Source organism: Lipophrys pholis (assembly GCF_963383615.2).
Source record: "Lipophrys pholis genome assembly, chromosome: 7".
Classification (NCBI taxonomy): domain Eukaryota; kingdom Metazoa; phylum Chordata; class Actinopteri; order Blenniiformes; family Blenniidae; genus Lipophrys; species Lipophrys pholis.
In genome coordinates, this window is record NC_137638.1 from 9,402,043 (window position 1) to 9,421,285 (window position 19,243).

Below are 19,243 nucleotides of genomic sequence, written 5' to 3' on the forward strand. Positions count from 1 at the left end.
GATGATTGAACAAGTTTTAGAAGAAAAATAATCTTAAGATATCAAAACAATTCATTTTTGTATGGGAAACAAGAAAGTAGTGCAACTTAAAATATTGTGTTAAAAGTACTAAAGGAAAAATTTGTTTAAAATTGAAATAAATTTCAGATTCCTTTGTCAGCTTCGTCTTTGTCCAACTTTTTAAGTTCATGAGACTCAAAAATAAAGACAGACTATGAAAACTTCTAAAATGTCTTACAAATCCTGTAGTTTCTATTCGAACCGGCTTGTTTGTATACATGTAGGTGCATCTCACAAAATTAGCGCTTTTAGTGAAATAAATCTGCTCTTATGATCTACTCTACTATTTCTAATAACTACTTCTTGATTTTCATGACTTCTCACCTAGAATTATAAAGAATAAAACAAAAAGGCTTGATTAGCTGATGTGTAGTAAATGTAAGATATTATGAAGTTGAATACATGCAGAATGACATTTTCCACTGCATTAGCATTTTTGTGGGTCTGCAGTGTGCACAATACACTGATGACCATTTCCTAAATAGGAAAGTTGAAAATGTTTTTTTTTCAATATCAATATGTATTTTAAAAGGAAATTACATGACATAACTTTCAGCATTCTTTTGAATCATCTAACCTTTTTGCTTGTGTACCTGCTTGCAATGAAGGCATTGTAATTCATCAGTTCTGCTTCAGGTCAGGTCAGGTCAGGTCATGTCAGGGTTGTTTGACAGAATACAAGCCATGATAACCGAATCAGGATTTTTGTGAGGTGACACGGCTTCTCACATTGTGTATTCACGTTCTCCACAGGGTTCTTCCTGCTTGTGGTCAGTTTTGTACGTCCATCCATCCACTTTACCTGTACAATCCAGTATATCATACGGCACACACAGAGCCAAGCAGTTTTACACCTATAATCAATCCCAAGTTACTTATTAATCTCAATCCCTTGTTTTTAGATTGTGGGAGGAGACGACCAAGAGAAAACCAGCACACAGGGAGACCATGCAAACTCCACAAAGAATGACTTTCAAGCCTGGAACTGAATCAGGGATGTTTTTACGGTACGGCCCTGCTGTCTTGTGAAATTATCAACAAGAAAAAGCTCTCCCACATCGAGTGGTTAGGAATTCTGAGAGATATTACTTAATGGCAGATAAAGATAAAATCCTAAACGCTTGTTAGCACTTAGCATTGTTAGCTCATTAATCCCCAAGTTGACTTATCTTTTTTGGTTTAATGCTTTAGTAAAATGTGTGGTTCATGAAAGCCCATAGATTTTCATATTTCATTCAACGGCATCAAATGTGTATTAAGATTTGCGTTTTAGATCGTTCAAACTCATGTGTGAAGTTTATGAAACGCTGTTGTGTTTGCTTGTCTTGCCCAAACTATTCAATCTATTAACTATCAAAAATGATACTTAAAGTTTTAAGAGTACTGAATTTTAGAGATGTGCGGCGGCGAAACCAACTAACACACTGGTAGCCAAGCACGTAAATATATTGTACCTTTCATAAATAAATACTGTGTCAAGCCAAAATTAGGTTTTCACTTTTAGAAAATGTATTTTGCGCCGCAAAAGTGTTAAAGATGGAGAACAACTGTAAACAGTCTGACTCAAGAATAAGACTCATTGTATAAGTTTCATCAACGATAGGTTATTTTATATGCAAGAATCTTAACAATATATTTGTTCATTACAGAAGTATCATGAAAAGCCAGCTTCCTCATTTAGACAATAAAAATAGAGCATCACTGTGACTCTATAGTAACCCAGCTAAAAACAGCTTCTAATGTGCTGCCTCCATGTGTAGATTACTACAACTCTATTTAGTCATAAAGACGCAACTCTATCATCAACACGCCTCCAGTTGATGAACGTGAGGTTTGACTGATTAGTAAATCGTAAAAATCTTTGTAAACTGGGACAGTTTTTAACCTGACAAAGACGTTTCCAATTTTAGCTACAAAGAAAGACTGGTTTTAGAAAGTGAACGAAGAAAGTGATTTTTTTTTTTTTTTGTCCTATTTCAGTCATGCCTTCCTTTGATTGAAAACAGAGTTAAGATGCTTGATGTGTTTTCGTACGGTGGTGTCGTGGTTTGCACAGTCGTATTCTACTGAGAACATCCACACTTTGTGTCTGTGTCTGTGACTGCATGGGTTGTCTCCAGGGATTCCAGTTTGACCAAAGACATGTCTCTAATTTACCTGTGATGACCGTGTGCTATGTGTGACAACCTGTCCAGGAGTCAGCTGTGATCAGCTCCAGAGAGAATGGATCAATACTGATGCTTTGACCAACATGTCCCCCGGTCCAATACAGGACGACAAACACAAACTGATATTCACACCTCAGGGGAACTTATCCACATCAATTAAGGTTGCATGCATGTTTTTGGACTTTTGAAGTATACTGGAAGTACGTAGGAGAAACACACACACGTCCAGGCTCAACCCAGACTCAAACCCACGACCTTTGCACTGTGAGGCGAGAGTAGCAGAAAATAAACTTCTCATCGATAGAGCATTAAACACTTACAGAGCATGAGTTTTTTGGGGGGGGTTTGCTCACACTAATCTGCACATCGCTGCAAATATTAGGCGTTTATTGTACTTCTCATCCCTCTTAGATTAAATTTCTGCCCTTTTATCATAAATACACAACATGTTTGAGACTTTTTAGCAGTTTCAGACTGAGCACTCAGTTTATGGTATTTTCAAGTCAGATCTCAATTATATTGACTAGTGTGTTGATGGTACACACACATACAGAGAGAGATACTCACTGGTGAGTTTATAGGGACCTTATCGCGGTTAATGGTATTTGTTTGAATCTCCTGAGACATCATCATAAGAGTCTTGCAGGCCCTCAACGCTGTGCCGAGTCTGCCGGGCTCGAATGGTGAGTTTTCAGTGACCTTATCTCACTTTATGGCATTTTTATGTCCTACAACAGCTTGTCACTGGTTGAAGAGAGGAGGAGGAAGAGGAGCAGGCATGTTTTTCCTTCTTTTTTTTTACGACTAGTTTTATGTGAGCTCAAAGTGGACAGTGTGACATCTCAAAACACACACACCCGCACACAACATAGCTCTTATGTAACGCAATTTGCGGGAACACCCTACGGGCCAATTAACGGATAACGATATTTTGGAGCAATCTCAGTAATCTGCGCGCGCCTTGCGTAACGCCGGGGCCCGGGATTCTGCGCTGCCGGAGCAGATGCGCAGGCTGTGGCACATCGGTAATGGATTGTAAACACGGGGCTGCCTATAGGCCTCGGCTGCCTCAGATATTATCCTGATGCGAGAAAGAAGAGCCACCTTTCTCTCCCCGCCACCTGCAGAATGCGCAAGTCTCCAGCAGCCCCACTGCAGCCCCGTGGCCTCTCTGATTTATTGCACTGCACAAAAAACCACACCGACACCAACATTTTTTTTTTTGTTTGTTTTTTGCAACGTTTCAATCATGTCATGACGGCTGCAAAATGTATGTTTAACACCGGGGCAATTAAAATTAACAATAAAAAAAAAGAAAAAGAAAGAAAGAATCTGCACGGTGGCCTAGAAATAAACAGCAGCGTTAGATGGGAGATGTGCGTCCTGCTTACCTCCAGCGTGCGGATCTCTTTTTGTGTCAAGTCGTTGGATGTGGCACATTTGGTCCGTAAACCCTCCAAACTAGAAATGCTTATGTCTATCATATTTTGCACCAACTCGCACTGCTGCAAGGCTTTCTGCAAACTAAGATGCTGCTCCTCGCTTTTGGTCATCTCCTCGTTCATAGTTTTGCGAGCAGTGGACGTTATTTTTTCCCTTTTGCACTTAAAAAAAAAAAAAAAAAAAAAAAAAAAAAGGTAAAATAGAGAAGAAGAAGAAAAAAAAAATGTTAATATTGACTCAGAAAAGAAACGTGGAGAAGCCCGCGGAGCGGAGCGACCCGCACAGCGCCATGAAACGGAGGAGTCGGAGGTTTAGAGACGCGCTCCGAGCCGCGACAGAGACGACTCCATTGCAACAACAGTCCTCCTGGTTCCTGCTGGTTCATCCAGGTGCTTTCCTGCAGGCTAATTCAAGCACGATGTCAACACACCGAGCAGGTTTGCCTCAGCATCCATTGGGTTGCCCCCCCACCCCCCTCCCTTCCCCACACCTCTTCGCTTCAGATGGAGGAAAGAGAGAAAGAAAAAAGGAAAAAAAAAAAAACAGAAAAAGATAGAGAGAAGCTGTTCAGCGCATCCTAAACAGACGGATCGGGGGGAAAGCCTGGTGCTGGTGGTGGGGTGTTTTTTGTTTTGTCCCCCCCCCCCCCCCTCTGTTTAAAGGTGCTGATGTGTGGATCGGATGCAGATACTCCCTGTCTCCCTTGGCAGCAGCTGCATCCCGGTTTGTTCCCACCACACCGACATGTTTCCTGTCAATCAAACCCACAGCAACAGCAGCGCAGCGCGCAGCACCGCCGAGAGGGGCCGCTCTCGCGAGATTACAGCGCCACTGCTTCAATCTCCAGGCCTGGGGGTAGTTGGGAGGGGGGGGGGGGGGCGACTTATTTTTACCTTTCCACCAAAAAGGATCATCACGGTTCAGGTTCACACACTCACACTGGACTCTAACATACGTTGCACCTGCAATAGGTCAGGTTAAAGTGAGATTAGGGTGAGCATGTTTTAATCTCCAATAAAACTCTTCATCTGGCCTCAAGATACACTCAAAGTTGGCATGAATAGTTTTATAAGAAATTTTGTTTGATAACTGTAACCAAAGGCACAAATTCATATAGACTTCTCAGAATTTGCGCAACATGCTTAATTGTGCCTGAAATAATCTGACATTCAACAGTACAAACATAATTTTAAAATGTCTGGAATAGAATGATAGAAAGAATGCATCCTCTGTAAAGAAAACACATCAACAGAATATCAGCTCTCTTTCCAGGTCTTATTGGATTAATAAAAGAAAAAGATAATTTAATAATGAATTAATCTTCTACATACGTATATCATGCTGGCGCTGGAAGTCAATCCCAGCAAGCTGTGGGCAAGGGGAGGACACACTCCAGACAGGTGCCTGTCCATCACAGGGCAAACACACAGGCACAGACAACCATACACACTCACACATATCACCAATATCTTCACGTCTTTTAACTGTGCAAGGAAATCAGAGTACCAAGAGGAAACCCACAGAGAGAGAGAGAGAGAGAGAGAGAGAGAACATGTAAATTCCACACAGAAAGGCCTGGTCAGTAATCAAACCCATGACGCTCTCACTGTGAGGCCGGAGCACTAACAAATGTGCCACAGTGCATCCTCAGTCATTAATATCAATGGTAATTATCAGAATAACTTCTGACTAAGAAAATTAGGTTTTATCAAAATACCCTAAACTGTCTATTTAATGGAACTAAAGTCACCACACATGAACAGCATTGTTTTTTTCCGGCTCAGACTTTGAACAATAATGATTCCTTTTCAATCGTGGTAGGCTTCAGTGTGAAGCAAGATGTGGGATCATGAGCTGTCAACATCCCAGTGCAAAGCCTTTTGGGATGTACTGTATGTATATCTGACCTTTTCATTCACTTTTCATGTAAACATGTCAGTCTGATCTCTCAATAAGAACGACAAAAACAAAAACTGCTAGTGGTTGTCTGTCTCTCTGTTTGGTGGTGGTGTTTCCAAGGTGCATTCTAGATTCCCTCATCATTTGCTGGGATTATCTCCAGCCCACCCATGACCCTGAGTGGGACACAGCGGTATAGCAAATTGACGGATGAAGTTAGTAAGCATACGCTACACAGGCTTGTAATATCATCATTAAATTATACTTTGAGTGGACAAACAATTGCTGAACATCCTGCAACAAACAAACTGCCAAAACTATGAATGAGTGTGAAATCGCTGAATTTTTTTTTTTTTATTTTTTTTTTTTGTGAAGTTGTTGCATGTATAATGGTAATCTAAGGAATTCAAAGACAAAACAGTGCATTGTGAATGGTACTTTGCAATGCACACTGAGTACCTGTACCTGTTAAATATAAGAAATCTGAATAAAGTACGTATAAGAGGACACGAATGACACAAATAACAGCACTTTTTCTGAAATTAATTTTCTGAAATTGTATTCTTCACCATGTTCATTCTCTATTGTTTCCTACATGCAATGGAGGAAATGAGGAAATATAGATGCATGCATGTACTTGTAATTTCGTTTTTAAGGTTTAAAATTAGATCTTTCTTTTTTTGTAAACCTGTGCTATATGTTTCATAGTGGGAAGCGTCATCTTGATCCCGCCCATCGAAGCTGATAAACACATCCCATTGGTTGTACGCGCTGACGTCAGACGCACGTTTGGTCATCGAGCGCGGCAAACAGCCATCAACAGAAGAAGGAAGAACTTCATCTCTTCAAGTATTCAACTCTGACTAAACACACGTTTAACTAGGACTCATGGCGTCTACAAGTAAAGCGCAGCTGCAGAGCAGAAACCTCCCCTGGTGAGCTGAAAGTCGTTATTTTAGCTCGGATTAAGAGTTATCGTCAGCCGGCTAACATCGACCATCGAGTCAAGCTAACATATTTGGAGTCTCGTGTCGTCTGTCTGACAGTTTACGATTCATGCTCCATATTCCATTTAACTCTAAATATTTGATTTGATTAGAGTGACCCGTCTCTAGATCGGCATCTGGGAAGTCTATAAGTTATCATCGTGGTGCTATTGTGCTCGTAGGAAAAGCTGCATCAAACATCTGTAACACGTCTATAACATTGACAGTGTGATAGTTATTGTCGATGTAATGAAGCCGAAGTGACACGTTAAGTTTAACAATCAAAGTGTTTAACCTTGCATATGTGTCTCTGTAAATATTCTCTGACTTACTTGAAATATGATTAGAAATGATAAATTACCAATGAGCTTCGTAGTGTCCACCAGTGATGCTCTAACCCAGGGGTGAGCATTCTTGGTCCTCAAGGGCCGCAGTCCGACACGGTGTCTATGTGTCCTCCCATCAAGACAGCTGAAAGCAATAAATGGCTCGTTATCAAGCTTTGTGCAGAGCCTCATCGTGACAACTCAGGTGTGTTTGAGCAGGGAAACATGGAAAACATGCAGGACTGTGGCCCTCGAGGACCAGGAATGCCCACCCCTGCTCTAACCTCTCACGCACATAGCATGTAGATAGAAACTGCTTGTATTCGTCATTTATTTTACTTTTTTCTTTGTATTTTAGGGTTGAAAAGTACAGACCGCAGTCGCTTGATGATCTGATCTCCCATAAAGATATCCTGACCACCAGTAAGTATGCAAACTGTCATAAATGTACAAAATTATTCTCACGGTTCAGCTACGACACATTACATAAATGGAAACTAAAAGAGTACATTATTACATAAACATTGAAGCCACTTAATTGAATCATGTATATTTATTTGTAAATTTTTTGAGAAAGCACAGTAAAATCTTATTGTCTCTATTCTGTTAAAAATCCCTTTGCTGACATTTCCTGTTGCTCCTCTCTTCAGTCCAAAAGTTCATCAGTGAGGACAAACTCCCCCATCTGCTGTTCTACGGCCCCCCGGGAACAGGGAAAACCTCCACCATCCTGGCCTGTGCCAGACAGCTGTACAAGGAGAAAGAGTTCAACTCCATGGTGTTGGAGGTACACAGGAAGAGTCTTTGGGCTATTTGGGATTTCAAGGTGTTGGAATTAGTGAATTGATCTAATTCTCTTTTGTAGTTGAATGCGTCCGACGACCGAGGTATCGATGTGGTACGAGGTCCCATCCTGAGTTTCGCCAGCACCAGGACCATCTTCAAGTACGAGCGTACGCCCGTCACATCGTGATCGTTGTTAATGCTGCGGATAACATCACAGGGACTTACACACTTGTGTGTATTAATGTGTCCTCCAGGAAGGGCTTCAAGTTGGTGATACTGGACGAGGCTGATGCCATGACCCAGGATGCCCAGAATGCACTGCGGCGAGGTGAGCCATCTGTTCGTGCGGGTGTCACCCACTGTGAGCCACACGGCTCACTGAGCAGCCAGACAGTTTGGCTGCTGGGAAATCACAGCCTGCATGTAAACCTTAAGGTTCTTTTAAAAAAAGGGAAACAGAAAATATTGAGGTAAAGTGAAGAATTTGGAGGATCTGCTGCATTTATGGCCAATTGTGGAGTTTACATGTCACTCCTCTGTGTGCAGTATTTGTACTTGAGAATGTCTACAGTTTGTTGGACTGTGTTTGTCTCGCACATGATTTCTCTCTCATTCTATTCCACTTGTGTCCACATTTCCATCGCAGTGATTGAGAAGTTCACAGAAAACACTCGTTTCTGTCTCATCTGTAACTACCTGTCCAAGATCATCCCGGCCCTGCAGTCCCGCTGCACCAGGTTCCGCTTCGGCCCGCTGTCCCCGGACCAGATGATCCCCCGGCTGGAGCACGTCATCCAGCAGGAGAGGTGGCCAAAAAAGTCCCCCACCCCACCCAAACAATAATTTTTTTTTTTTATCTCGTTTGAGATTTAGTTTTGCAACAGTTTCAAATCAATATATCGATGCCCGACTGTTACTTGAAAGAAAATGTTTCCCTGTGGCAGTATTGACGTGGCATCAGACGGAATGAAGGCCATCGTGACCTTATCTTCGGGTGATATGAGACGATCGATCAACATACTGCAGGTACAGATCTGTGTCATGAAACAATAAGATGAGAAAGTGTTTACCTCGAAGACAATAGTTGAACACAAAAAGTAGACACACAGATAGAGAAGTTATTTTTGTTGCTGTTCTGCATTGCGAGTTAGGAGTGATTCTATTTCCAATCAGCTGTCTAATTAAGGCTGCTTTATTCAGGTGAAAGCAATGAGCTTAGCAAACACACAGTTTTATGTTGGTTTAGTTCGAAAACATTATAAAGGAATGTGATCTTCACCTCAAGTTTTACTTCACTGAAGTACTTATCGTGTGATTTCAGAGCACCAGCATGGCGTACGGGAAGGTGACGGAGGACACGGTGTACACGTGCACGGGTCACCCGCTGCGCTCGGACATCGCCAACATCCTGGACTGGTGCCTCAACAAAGACTTCACCACAGCGTATAAACGTATCCTTCGCCTCGCGTTGCTGCCCTGAGCATCCACACACCTGCGGATCGATTTGATCGTGCTGAACTCGACCAGCAGCTCAGTTTGTGTTCCTGAACGTGTTTGTGGCAGAAATCCTCCAGCTGAAGACGTTGAAAGGTTTGGCTCTGCATGACATCCTCACTGAGATCCACCTCCTCGTGCACAGAGGTGAGGAGCAAATACGGTGTTTAAAGTCTTTGCAGTGTATTATAAAAACCTGTCTGATGTTGCTCGAAACACCTCAGGTGTGGGATTTTTTTTTTTTGCTTGCAAACTGATGCAGTGACTGTTTTTTTTCCGTCTCCTCCAGTGGATTTCCCTCCTGCTGTCCGGATCAGTCTCCTCATCAAGCTGGCTGATGTTGAGTAAGACATTTCTTTTTTAAAAATGACTTTAAACACAAAGAGAAAAAATGATGAATCTTATGTCGAGCTAATCCTCGACTCACCTGCAGTCCAGTGTGGTAAATACCGGTTTGCACCACACGGTGGTGTAGCGAGTCACTTTAGGGCTGTTTGTTTTTAGTATGTGGCCCCTTCTCTTTAATTTAAATACAAAATCTTGGTGGGGGAATAAAAAAAAAAAAGTAGATTAATTATTTCAATTTTATAGCAACATTTATTGTGATTCTAATAATGAAAATTAGTTTAAGTTCCATAAAATAACTTTAGCTGCAAGTAAAAACAACTGCATGCAATATCAAAATCATCCTAACTCAAATCCAAACTGGGGAAACTGAGAAGGTCCAAATGGCTCAAACCAGAATTAATTGTTAGTTATACATTTCATAAATGCAACACACTACAGTCTTGTGAAATATAGCTTAACATAAATTCATTTATTTGGTAAAAAATGGCTGTTTAGGTTGTAAAGGCTGCAGATCTTTGCTATAACTATTCACACGTCTTGTTAAATAAACGACTTGTAATATTTCGTGTTCTCAGACACCGCCTGGCTTCAGGAACCAGCGAGAAGATCCAGCTGAGCTCCATGGTTGCTGCTTTCCAGGCAGTGAGAGACATCGTGGTCAGCGACGCTTCTTAAGACACTTTTTTCCTGCGAGGCCAACACTAGGAATCATTTCAGAGACTGATGCTGTGATTCACCTCTTTGTGTACGAGATGATGCCATGAAGAGCTGCATATTTGAGTGAAATCCAGCACTCCTGCAGAATACGGGTTCGTAACTAAATTCACCAGAAAACAGAAGCCCACTGCCTGACTGCCCACCACTCTGCACGTAGAGTGCAGCACATCAAGAACAAACGCTGACAGCTATTTGAGTCACCCGCACACTAAGATGTGGAAGGCCAGCATAGAAAAGACCCCCAGTCAAAGTATGGACCTCCAAAAATAGAAATTTGGATAATCAGAACCATTTGTACACATTTGTATTGTTTAAATCTGTTTAATAAAACTTTCCATTACAAGTTCAGTTTCTGTTACCTTCTATTATAGACACAGTAGGTAGTGCATGTGCAGTTTTAGGACGATAAACACAGGAATTAAAAATACATACGTGTCTGATATTTACACAATAAATTAATATAAAATAGTGATATTCAAGTCAGATAGTTGTGTTAACATTAAGTTAATGCATCGTACTACAGCAATAGTGCAATAAATGAAATCCTCAGGGAAGGAATGTTGCATCTAAAGTAGATTACATCAAGAGTCGCACTTCTGTGAGCACGTCGGTAAGAAAGCAGTAAAGGCATTGATATGAGTTTCTGATTCAGCCACAACATTAAAACGGTCCGTTTTGCAGCTGAAATAAAGATCTGCGGCTCACGTCTGCATCGGGAGGGATTTTTGAAACGTATTCCCTTATACAAGCACATCATTTTGCATTTCTTTTTTTTTTTTTGCAAAAGGTCACAAATTGCCATGAATTCCACACGACCAGTATCAAAACCTTCATACCTTTTTCCTCCCAACACCCTCTTGTCTCACGGACGTATCGCCTCTCCTGGCTCCGCTCTTTCCCTTTTCTCCACATGGACAAACACAGGACACAGTGATTGGTCGAACACATGAACGGAGCGCAACCGACGTCCACGTATGAAATCTCACTTAAACCGAAGCGGTGAGCTTTTTAGTTTCTAAATCTGCAAGCAACTATAAAGGTACTCCACTTGTGGTTCTCCGTTGTGGTTCCGGCATAAGGGATGCCGCAGTGGTTGAATCTCCCTCCAGACTACTCTGGAAGTTTCCCCTAGTCGTGCAAATGCAAACAAAAGCCCCGCAAATATTAAAAATGTGTCAGTATTCGGGGTTCGCTCAAGTTTTTTTTTTCCTTTTAGTGCCTCTGTGGATTAGATTTGTTTTTCCAACACACATAAATGCAATCGGACTGAGAACTGGAAGAGGTTTTACAAGAATGTTTAGACAGGAGGTACATCTCAAAGTGATTGCCAGCACCCTCAATCTTTCCCACAATTACTAACTTCACCACTCAGAGGTTTGAAGTTTGGGGCTGATAAGTGTTTAACAATCACTCAGCAGATGTCAGTGGTTTGATCTGGTTGTTTGTTTTTTTTTTTGGGGGGGGGACAATCCTGTTTAACCTTCCCACTCCTCTTCGTCGGAGGAGCAGCAGGTCCTGAGGCGTTCTGGGATGTTTCTGTAGGTCAGGTACTCCAGGATCCTCTTGGGGAGGGGCAGAGCCTCGACCTGGTGGGTGGAGACCGAGTGTCGCAGGATGGAGCGGCACAGGTGGCACAGGCTGGGCACCGTTCGGGGCGCCTTCCAGAACCTCACGTGGCCGTCTCGTGTGCTGCCAGGACAAAATGGAGGTGAGAAACAACTCTACCTCCAGAATACATTTTAAACAGTTCGGTAAAATCAGTAAACGTTACGAAACATCTTCTGAATCTCCAAGCAGTAGCGCTCTATTGAATGAATCAATTAAGTCTTTACCCTGTGGCAACAACGCCCCCTTGTGGATGGTAGTTGCAGCACAGTCCATTGGAGTCTCGGTCCTTCTTGGTCTGCATCACCATGCCTCGCTTTCCTGGTTCCCAGATTCTCAGCGCTCTGCAAACAACACGCAACCATTCATGAAATTAGGCCCGAGTGAGGGAAATGTTGCATGTTGAAAAAAATACATTTATTGATAAGAAAAAAATAGACATAAAAATTAAGATGGAAATTGTCTTTTAGGCATTACAAGTAAAATCTAAAAAACAAAAGGATATGACACAACACCTGGTCATTCTTTTCTGGTTGATGTTGGGCATGTTGCAGTGGTTCATCTGATCCTGCAGTGTCAGATTACACTCTGTGTCTGAACAACTGCCAACTCCTAAAGTAGCTACATGAAGTAGCCTATCAATAATACTTAAGTAAATGTTATTTTAAACCTCAACAGACAATAAAATGAGTTTAAACAAAGCAGGAGGGGATGTTTGTTTCCATGTAAAGGGAGCTGGAGCAGGAGCGTGGCCTCTCCTGGTGTTCTGGATATTCAGAAAAAACTTGACCACCCACCTGTCATCAGTCACGATGGTCAGGTTCAAGCCGTTGGGAGAAAACTGTATTGCTGATATTTGGTTCTGACCGTAATCTTCAAAGTAGTCACTGCGGACAAAAGGAAGCAGGGATAATGAAGGTTTGTGCTTCATACAAACAGAGTTCACATGGGAAACACGGCACCGGCACATAGTTTCAGCCTCCGTGTCAGATGTCAACAAAGATTGTAACAGTGTGGCCTGTTTATGGTTCACATCATCATAACATCCTCACCTCACTCCCTGAAGGTAGCAACAACGTGAATCCAAGTTTGAAGCTTTGTAAACGTATCCCCTCACCTTGAGTGTTTCAGTGTGACATGACAGACAAGTCTGAGACTGAGAGTGTGAGCTTACACAAGAGTGGCCAGCCTCTCCGCCGTGTACGGGTCCCACAGGTCGATCCACCAGCTGGATCCGCTGAAGGCGGCCGTGGCGAGCACGGCCCCGTCGGGGGAGAAATCACAGGAGGACAGGAGGTACAGGGTCTTATGGGTGCCTCCCGTCAGGTTCCTGATGAAGGTGTACGACCGCAGGCTCCACAGACACACCATCTGATAACAGGAGAAGCATGGCGCAAGGTTGAAGAGTCTTCCCACAGAAACTCGAGTGTGATTACAGCAATAATGTGGCTCAGGGTCAGCAGGACAACCTGAGGCATGCAACTAATCATTAATGGAGAGATTATGATCTTAAAAGTCTGCTTGCACAACTTGATGTTTTCATGCTTTCTTCATCTCAAATTTAGAGAAAGCGCTTCAGTGCTGAAGAAACCTGCTTTTATATGTTGACAATAAAGGGTGTTTCTGCAAGTGTTTGGTTTCACTGTAATGTTTGGACAATCACACATCAGACACCAGGTCCAGAACCTTCAAGGAAAAAAAAAGTTTAGAAACCACTTTTGTAGAGGATATAATTATCTGTTATTAACCATTAAATTCCAAGTGGAAGACACATGTCCTTAATTTAAGAATCTATCAGCATTTATGCCACCACGTTAAGAAAACACATTGTCGGCCCTTTGGAAAGTGACACCCGCAAGAAGATAAGTCAGCGGGTCACATGGCTGCACCTTTGCCCTGTGTGTGCAGGACTTTCTCGTTCCTCTGGTTTCCAAAACATGATTGAAGTTAATTATTGAATTGAAATTGCCCTGAGGTGTGAAGGCAGAGTGTGTGTCCCTCTGCGTTTGTCCTTTGACGGACTGTTCAGCTGAGATCGATGCACCATCGCCCCAAGATGGATAATATGTAAAAATGCATGTATGGAAAATATCGGCACCACCCCAGTATCACTTGCAGGGTAAATATTTTTTTCAAATGACATGCGTGCTTATTTTCTATGCTTTGTAAATTCATCATCTTGTGATTTTCTCGCTAAAACACAAGATTGAAGTTAATGCACAGCCATATAGGATGGAGCTATTTTGTATTCAACACATTTAATATCTCTGTAAACATTAAAAAAAATAAAAAAGTGAGGGAATGAGGACAGAGGGATTTTGTTGTCAGTGTAAAATTAGTGACTGAAAGTAGAAGGGAAGCATGGAGGTGTAATGGTGAGCACCGTTGCGTCACAGTAAGAAGAACACAGTTCAAGGGGGAATCGGTTTCAGCTTTCAGCATTCAGCAACCTTCAACTCAGATCAACTTTGTACAGCAGAGGGATTTAATGCTGTAGTTGGACAGACTGTGCCAAGTTTTGTCAGTTTAAATAATCAATGGCATGGAACGGGCAACTGGCATCATCGTGAGGACCACAAACATTTCATCTACACGGACAAAGGGCAAGTGTGTCGACCTCAAGAATAAGTGAAAGTTTGGCTATTGATATAAATAAACATTTTCAGCCAACATCTCAAACCTACACACATTAAAAAAAAATTTACCTGAACTTTAAACCAGTCATACAGTAAAAGGGGAATCAGAATTTATATCTGGCTTCCTTCCATTACCTGTCAAACTGATAATTTTCTTAAGTGGCTAATGGGTCAGACTAAATGTGGACGGAGGCTGCATGTGGCGCACAAACTGCTCGTTTCCCAGTCCGATCGAGAACTAAAACTAACGAGAACAGAAAAATGCAAGGAATTTGACTTCTTGGACTCTTCAGGGAAGGTTTTATACATAAGTATGCAGAAAGAAAAAAAACATCTAGCGCACAGATTATATGAACAACGTCAAGCATGGCTTTTTATGCAACACAACCTCTGCAGTAATGAAACTCACTCTGTCGAATCTGCCCACGGACGCGATCATACTGCAGTCAGATGACACGCTGCAGGAGCTGATCCAGTCTTTGTGACCATTGAGCACATGCACCTTCTTCCCTGAAACACACACACACACACACGTACAGATGTAAACCAGTGTCCTCTAGCTTTGCGGCTCAGCAGGGTTTTTTTTCAGACTTTCAGTGTCGCTGTTAGTGTGCTGCAGTTGAGGAATTTTGACCGCCACTCTCTGAACCATGAAGGGCAGCCCTGGGCCCGCGTCCAAACTCCAACCGCTCCGTGCTGCGTTCAGGTGTCTGGAGAACCCCACAGAAGGTGTCCTGGAGGATCAAACTGGCTCAGAGTGGCCCTGCCTGTCTAACGGATCAATTGTTGATGTTAGAATTCCTTTAAACGTTTTAGAAGCTCCAAGTTCTCTGATGGTAAAAAAGAAAAAATCACAACAACAAGCACACAGCACTGCCATTTTAAGTCCTGTCGCTTAGTATAAATCAATTTTTTAATCCATTGTCGTGTCGACACAAAACAAACCAGACTAGACCACCACAAATAGAGACGCAGCTGTGGATGTCTCCTCGATTCAAGTGAGAAGTCTGATAAGGAATGTGGAGCAGCACCGCCCCAGAACCAGCACTGGACATAACACTGACACAATTATTGTTCCAAATATGGAGATCATGTGGAAAATGTTAGATCATCCTGCATTCCCTTCATATTTAAAAAAAAAAAAAAAAAAGGTCAAAACCATCAACTTCTTGAGCTCCAGGGGCTTTAAAGCGGGTTGTAATCTATAAAAATACTCAACTATTAGTCATATAAGTAAGCATGGTTCATTCTGCCCAGTTGAATGTGCTTAAGTTAATCTTAAATGTGCCACAATATTTGCCAAAATTACATTTCTGCAGAAATTTGAATGAAAACACTCAACGAGTGCACAAAAATCAACATAAAATCTTTGAAATTCTTATTTATCAAACTTCTGGGAATGACGGTTATTATTATTTAGATACATATCATCCATGTATGACTGCGCTAACTAAAGAAAAACAGACTTCTGAAAAAGCAAAGAGCTAGATTTAATGATTAAATGCACCAAATATGGATTTAATAGTGTGTATCTCACTATAATATTGCAGATATCTAATATAAGTTTCTTGTCTGTAAGATGCAACCCTTCAAGTGAACAAACTCTAATTTACCAAAATCTCCGGCATTGCAGAAGCATTGCTGAGTGGAAGAGAGTTGAAATAAAGTGTGATTTTCCTTATTGGAAACATCAATAAACAAACCCTCATAATTACTTCTCTCTATGGGAGAGCGTGCATCACCTCCGTGGTGGTTTGGAACTGTTCCTTTGTGCGTGCGGGTGATGTGATGAAGCCACTGGAAGCAGACGCTGGGCCCATTCAATACCAGCCCTGTGTGAAAATCTGTTTACAAGCCCTTGAGAGTTGTTAAGTGATATATTGCTGTCAGCAACCAATGGTCTCCAGCTGCATTCAAGGACACTCTGACTTTCCACACTTCAGCCGGCCGCATTAACAAGACCGCAATTGTGCAAACCAGCCACTGAACACGAGTACCCCCGAAACATGCGCACTTGATGTGTAAATCAGTAGCGGGTAATACGACTCTTTGAGAAACGTTACGAAATCTCACTACAGAATCCAAATCAAGCTGTGAGTGGAGTTGACCCTGAATGTAAACAGCTGGCTTGCTGATGAATCGGCATGATCTGCAGTGTGTTTGTCCAAGGAACACGCTGAAGTCACATCGGTGATGAGTGTTTGTGAACGCCACTCATGATGACGTTAAGGCTACTGATTAGTTCAGACTTTAAAACTGTGCGTACCTTTATGAGCAAGGTCCCAAATCCTCAAAGTCTTATCACGAGAGGATGATATGAGCGTGAGTGTCCCGTTCTGGGGGAACACGAGGTCTCTCACCACGCCTTCATGGCCGTGCAGATCCAAAATAGGATCACCTGATCAGGGACATAAAAAGCTGTTTAAAAAAAAATCAGGCTCTTCATCTACACATGGAGAGTTCTCATGAGGGACAAGAGCCTCACCTGTCAACACGTTCCACACTTTGATCACTCCGTTCTCCAGGCCGGTGGCCAGGAGAAGGATGCTGCGCCCTCTGGATGATGCTTTAGCTGGATGTGCCGCTGCCGCCTTCGCCACCGCAGCGGATTTCGGAGGTCTGGGTCCAAAGGCGAGCCCCCACACCGGGTGACCACAACTGAAGCTCTTGTCCCCTCGGTCGATGTCTCCGTTCTGGTTGTCTCTGTGTTCGAGAGAGAGTGTGCAGATGAACACAGAAATCCTGGACGTAGGCGGTGTGAAGCTGCATTCAAGAGTTACTGGAAAACTACAAATACAGCTCTTCTAGCCAGTGACACAGCTGGAAATGTTTGAATTAGTTTAGCACTTGATTTAGTCTTTTTATACTTCTTCCAATGACAGCTTCACAAAACCACACTCTTTAGAACACAACACTCCTTGAGCTCCACACACAATTCCTCAGCACTGAATGTGCATCATTCATTACATTCAAAAATTATTAAATAAAAAAATTAGGAAACTTTTCCATCCTACTGTTTATTACTAATGAGATGAATCACCTCTGACACACCAAAAAAAAAAAAAACCACACCGACACTGCACGTGTGGTTGGATCCATGGGAAAAAAAAAGAGAGAACAAACCTAATCTTTCTTTCTAGCCGCGAGAACTTTTGGATTTCAGTCTTTACTTGAAAGTATCTTCACATTATATTGTATACATCAGTTACGCTGATATAAATATGCTATATTAAGCATTTTTGAGTATAGAGTGAGGCAATGTAAGTCATTGTTTCTGTAAATTTCACTAACATGTATTATTTTTTTACATATATTATGTATTAACATATATATTTGTACATCTTTGACAATCCTGGTGTGTGTAAATTTAACCCAGGAGGATTACAGGATTACAGGATTGTTGTGTACGAGGCTCCCCTGAACGCCCCATGTGTGCATTTAATCCACGCAGGTGAAGTGAACCTACTCGGAGTCGAGAGGCCAGGCGACCACCCACACGATCCCGTGTCCCATCGACCAGGCGAACCACGCTCCGTCCGGGGAGAAGTCCACACTCCAGGTCTCGCATCCCGCCCGGTCCACCAGGGACGGAGGACGCCTGGTCTTCAGCTCCAGAAGCAGAGCCGAGTCGGACGCTGGAGTGGAGGAAGATGAGGAGGAGGAAGAGGAGGATGGGGGAGACGACATGAAATCAGCGACGCGGTTCGGGTCGAGCCCTCCGGAGGACTATCTCCACACACCGGGTTTCCCACGGCGGAACAACACCCAGAACTACGCCACTCACACTTTGGCTGTAGCTCCGCGTTGTTTTCCGTGGAGCACATCGTTTCCCGTCTTCACATTCTCCGCTCGATGACCGACTCGGTGGGCTTGTGCTCGGCGGCGGTCATCCGAGTTGAGGAAGGATGGGGCGCGGGGTGTCCGCGGAGGGCTGCTCCTCTCCGGTTGACAGGACGTCGCTCGGATACCGAGTGTTGTGCTTGTTTCCCGTCCGCGGAAGGGCTGCTCCTCCCCCGGTTGACGGATGCCAAATGCTCCGCTTCTTACCACCGGCTGGCTTCCAGTCTTCTGACTCACTTTGGACCATTGAACGCAGCGTTGCTCAACGTCCTCACGTTTTTCTCGCATTACGTAAGGCTTAGCCACGCCCCCAACAAGCACGTTCCAATACATGTTGACAGCAACTCCGCTGTCAGCTGCGTTTCATGATTCAAGTTGACATATTATTCTCCCTTTTCTCAGTGTCCTCGACATTTTCTGGACTAAAACACCAAAACATTAAAATTGTTAAATCGTGTGTAAGAGTGTCGTCTCCTTTAATGCAAATTAGCAGCTGCTTACCAGGCCCACATTTATATCGTGGAGCTTGGCGTTCCCATAGCAACCAGCATGTTTCCATGATAAAAAAAAATGGCAGCAGTCAACAAAAATAATCAGTGCAGGCCTACCAGCATGTTTAATGCAGAACTGGAAGAGTCTGCAATTGCAATGTACTGTCATGCAGAAAATGTTGCTTACCAAGACTTTTCACCTCACAGTAAAACATGCAGAAGTTGGGCAACTAATTTTCCCAAAGAGCCACAAGAAAAAATAGCACTTTTAGCCTTGACAGCCATTGACTTAAGTTTTTTTAGTTGTTGTTGTTTTTTTTTCTAATTCTACAAGCTTCTTTCCAATAGTTTTTGTCTGAATGTCATGAATAATTCTTTTCTAAATTTAAAAATCTAAGTTCAGTAAATAAGTATACTAAACTATTTTTTCCCCACTGTGAGACA

At 42.6% G+C, this 19,243-nt stretch overlaps 3 protein-coding genes across 3 annotated transcripts in view; 1 reads left to right on the top strand and 2 right to left on the bottom strand.

The window, feature by feature from the left end:
- ksr2 (kinase suppressor of ras 2) overlaps window positions 1–3,793 on the bottom strand; it is a gene marked incomplete at its 5' end in the record, with an annotated part of 124,590 nt that extends 120,797 nt beyond the window's left edge. Inside the window, one exon of the mRNA XM_080466532.1 lies at window positions 3,620–3,793. Coding sequence (XP_080322658.1) covers window positions 3,620–3,793 — 174 coding nt within the window. The remainder of the gene's footprint in view (window positions 1–3,619) is intronic.
- Window positions 3,794–6,343: 2,550 nt separating this feature from the next.
- rfc5 (replication factor C (activator 1) 5) lies at window positions 6,344–10,574 on the top strand. The gene is made up of 11 exons (XM_080467098.1): window positions 6,344–6,505; window positions 7,241–7,305; window positions 7,533–7,669; window positions 7,748–7,827; window positions 7,923–7,996; window positions 8,315–8,474; window positions 8,613–8,694; window positions 8,990–9,119; window positions 9,232–9,309; window positions 9,452–9,506; window positions 10,086–10,574. Exons 1-11 carry the CDS (start codon window positions 6,459–6,461, stop codon window positions 10,183–10,185), a joined length of 1,008 nt encoding a protein of 335 aa, XP_080323224.1. The 5' UTR covers window positions 6,344–6,458; the 3' UTR covers window positions 10,186–10,574.
- A 401-nt stretch (window positions 10,575–10,975) lies between these two features.
- On the bottom strand, window positions 10,976–18,601 carry wsb2 (WD repeat and SOCS box containing 2). Its single transcript, XM_080467096.1, has 9 exons — window positions 18,253–18,601; window positions 17,935–18,103; window positions 16,954–17,171; window positions 16,735–16,866; window positions 14,878–14,978; window positions 13,007–13,203; window positions 12,630–12,719; window positions 12,060–12,176; window positions 10,976–11,916 (listed from the first exon to the last, which is right to left on the bottom strand). The coding sequence occupies exons 1-9, from the start codon at window positions 18,290–18,292 to the stop codon at window positions 11,703–11,705; spliced, it is 1,278 nt and encodes a 425-aa protein (XP_080323222.1). The 5' UTR covers window positions 18,293–18,601; the 3' UTR covers window positions 10,976–11,702.
- Window positions 18,602–19,243: the final 642 nt, after the last annotated feature.

Bases quoted from the DNA above. Each gene is read 5' to 3' on its own strand.
- rfc5 (XM_080467098.1), top strand. From the start codon at position 6,459: ATGGCGTCTACAAGTAAAGCGCAGCTGCAGAGCAGAAACCTCCCCTG. The intron at 7,306-7,532 runs GTAAGTATGCAA...TCCTCTCTTCAG, and splicing joins TAAAGATATCCTGACCACCA to TCCAAAAGTTCATCAGTGAG. The intron at 7,997-8,314 runs GTGAGCCATCTG...TTTCCATCGCAG, and splicing joins CCAGAATGCACTGCGGCGAG to TGATTGAGAAGTTCACAGAA.
- wsb2 (XM_080467096.1), bottom strand. From the start codon at position 18,292: ATGTGCTCCACGGAAAACAACGCGGAGCTACAGCCAAAGT. The intron at 14,979-16,734 runs GTACGCACAGTT...TGTGTGTTTCAG, and splicing joins TTGGGACCTTGCTCATAAAG to GGAAGAAGGTGCATGTGCTC. The intron at 12,720-13,006 runs GTAAGCTCACAC...TTTTGTCCGCAG, and splicing joins GAGAGGCTGGCCACTCTTGT to TGACTACTTTGAAGATTACG.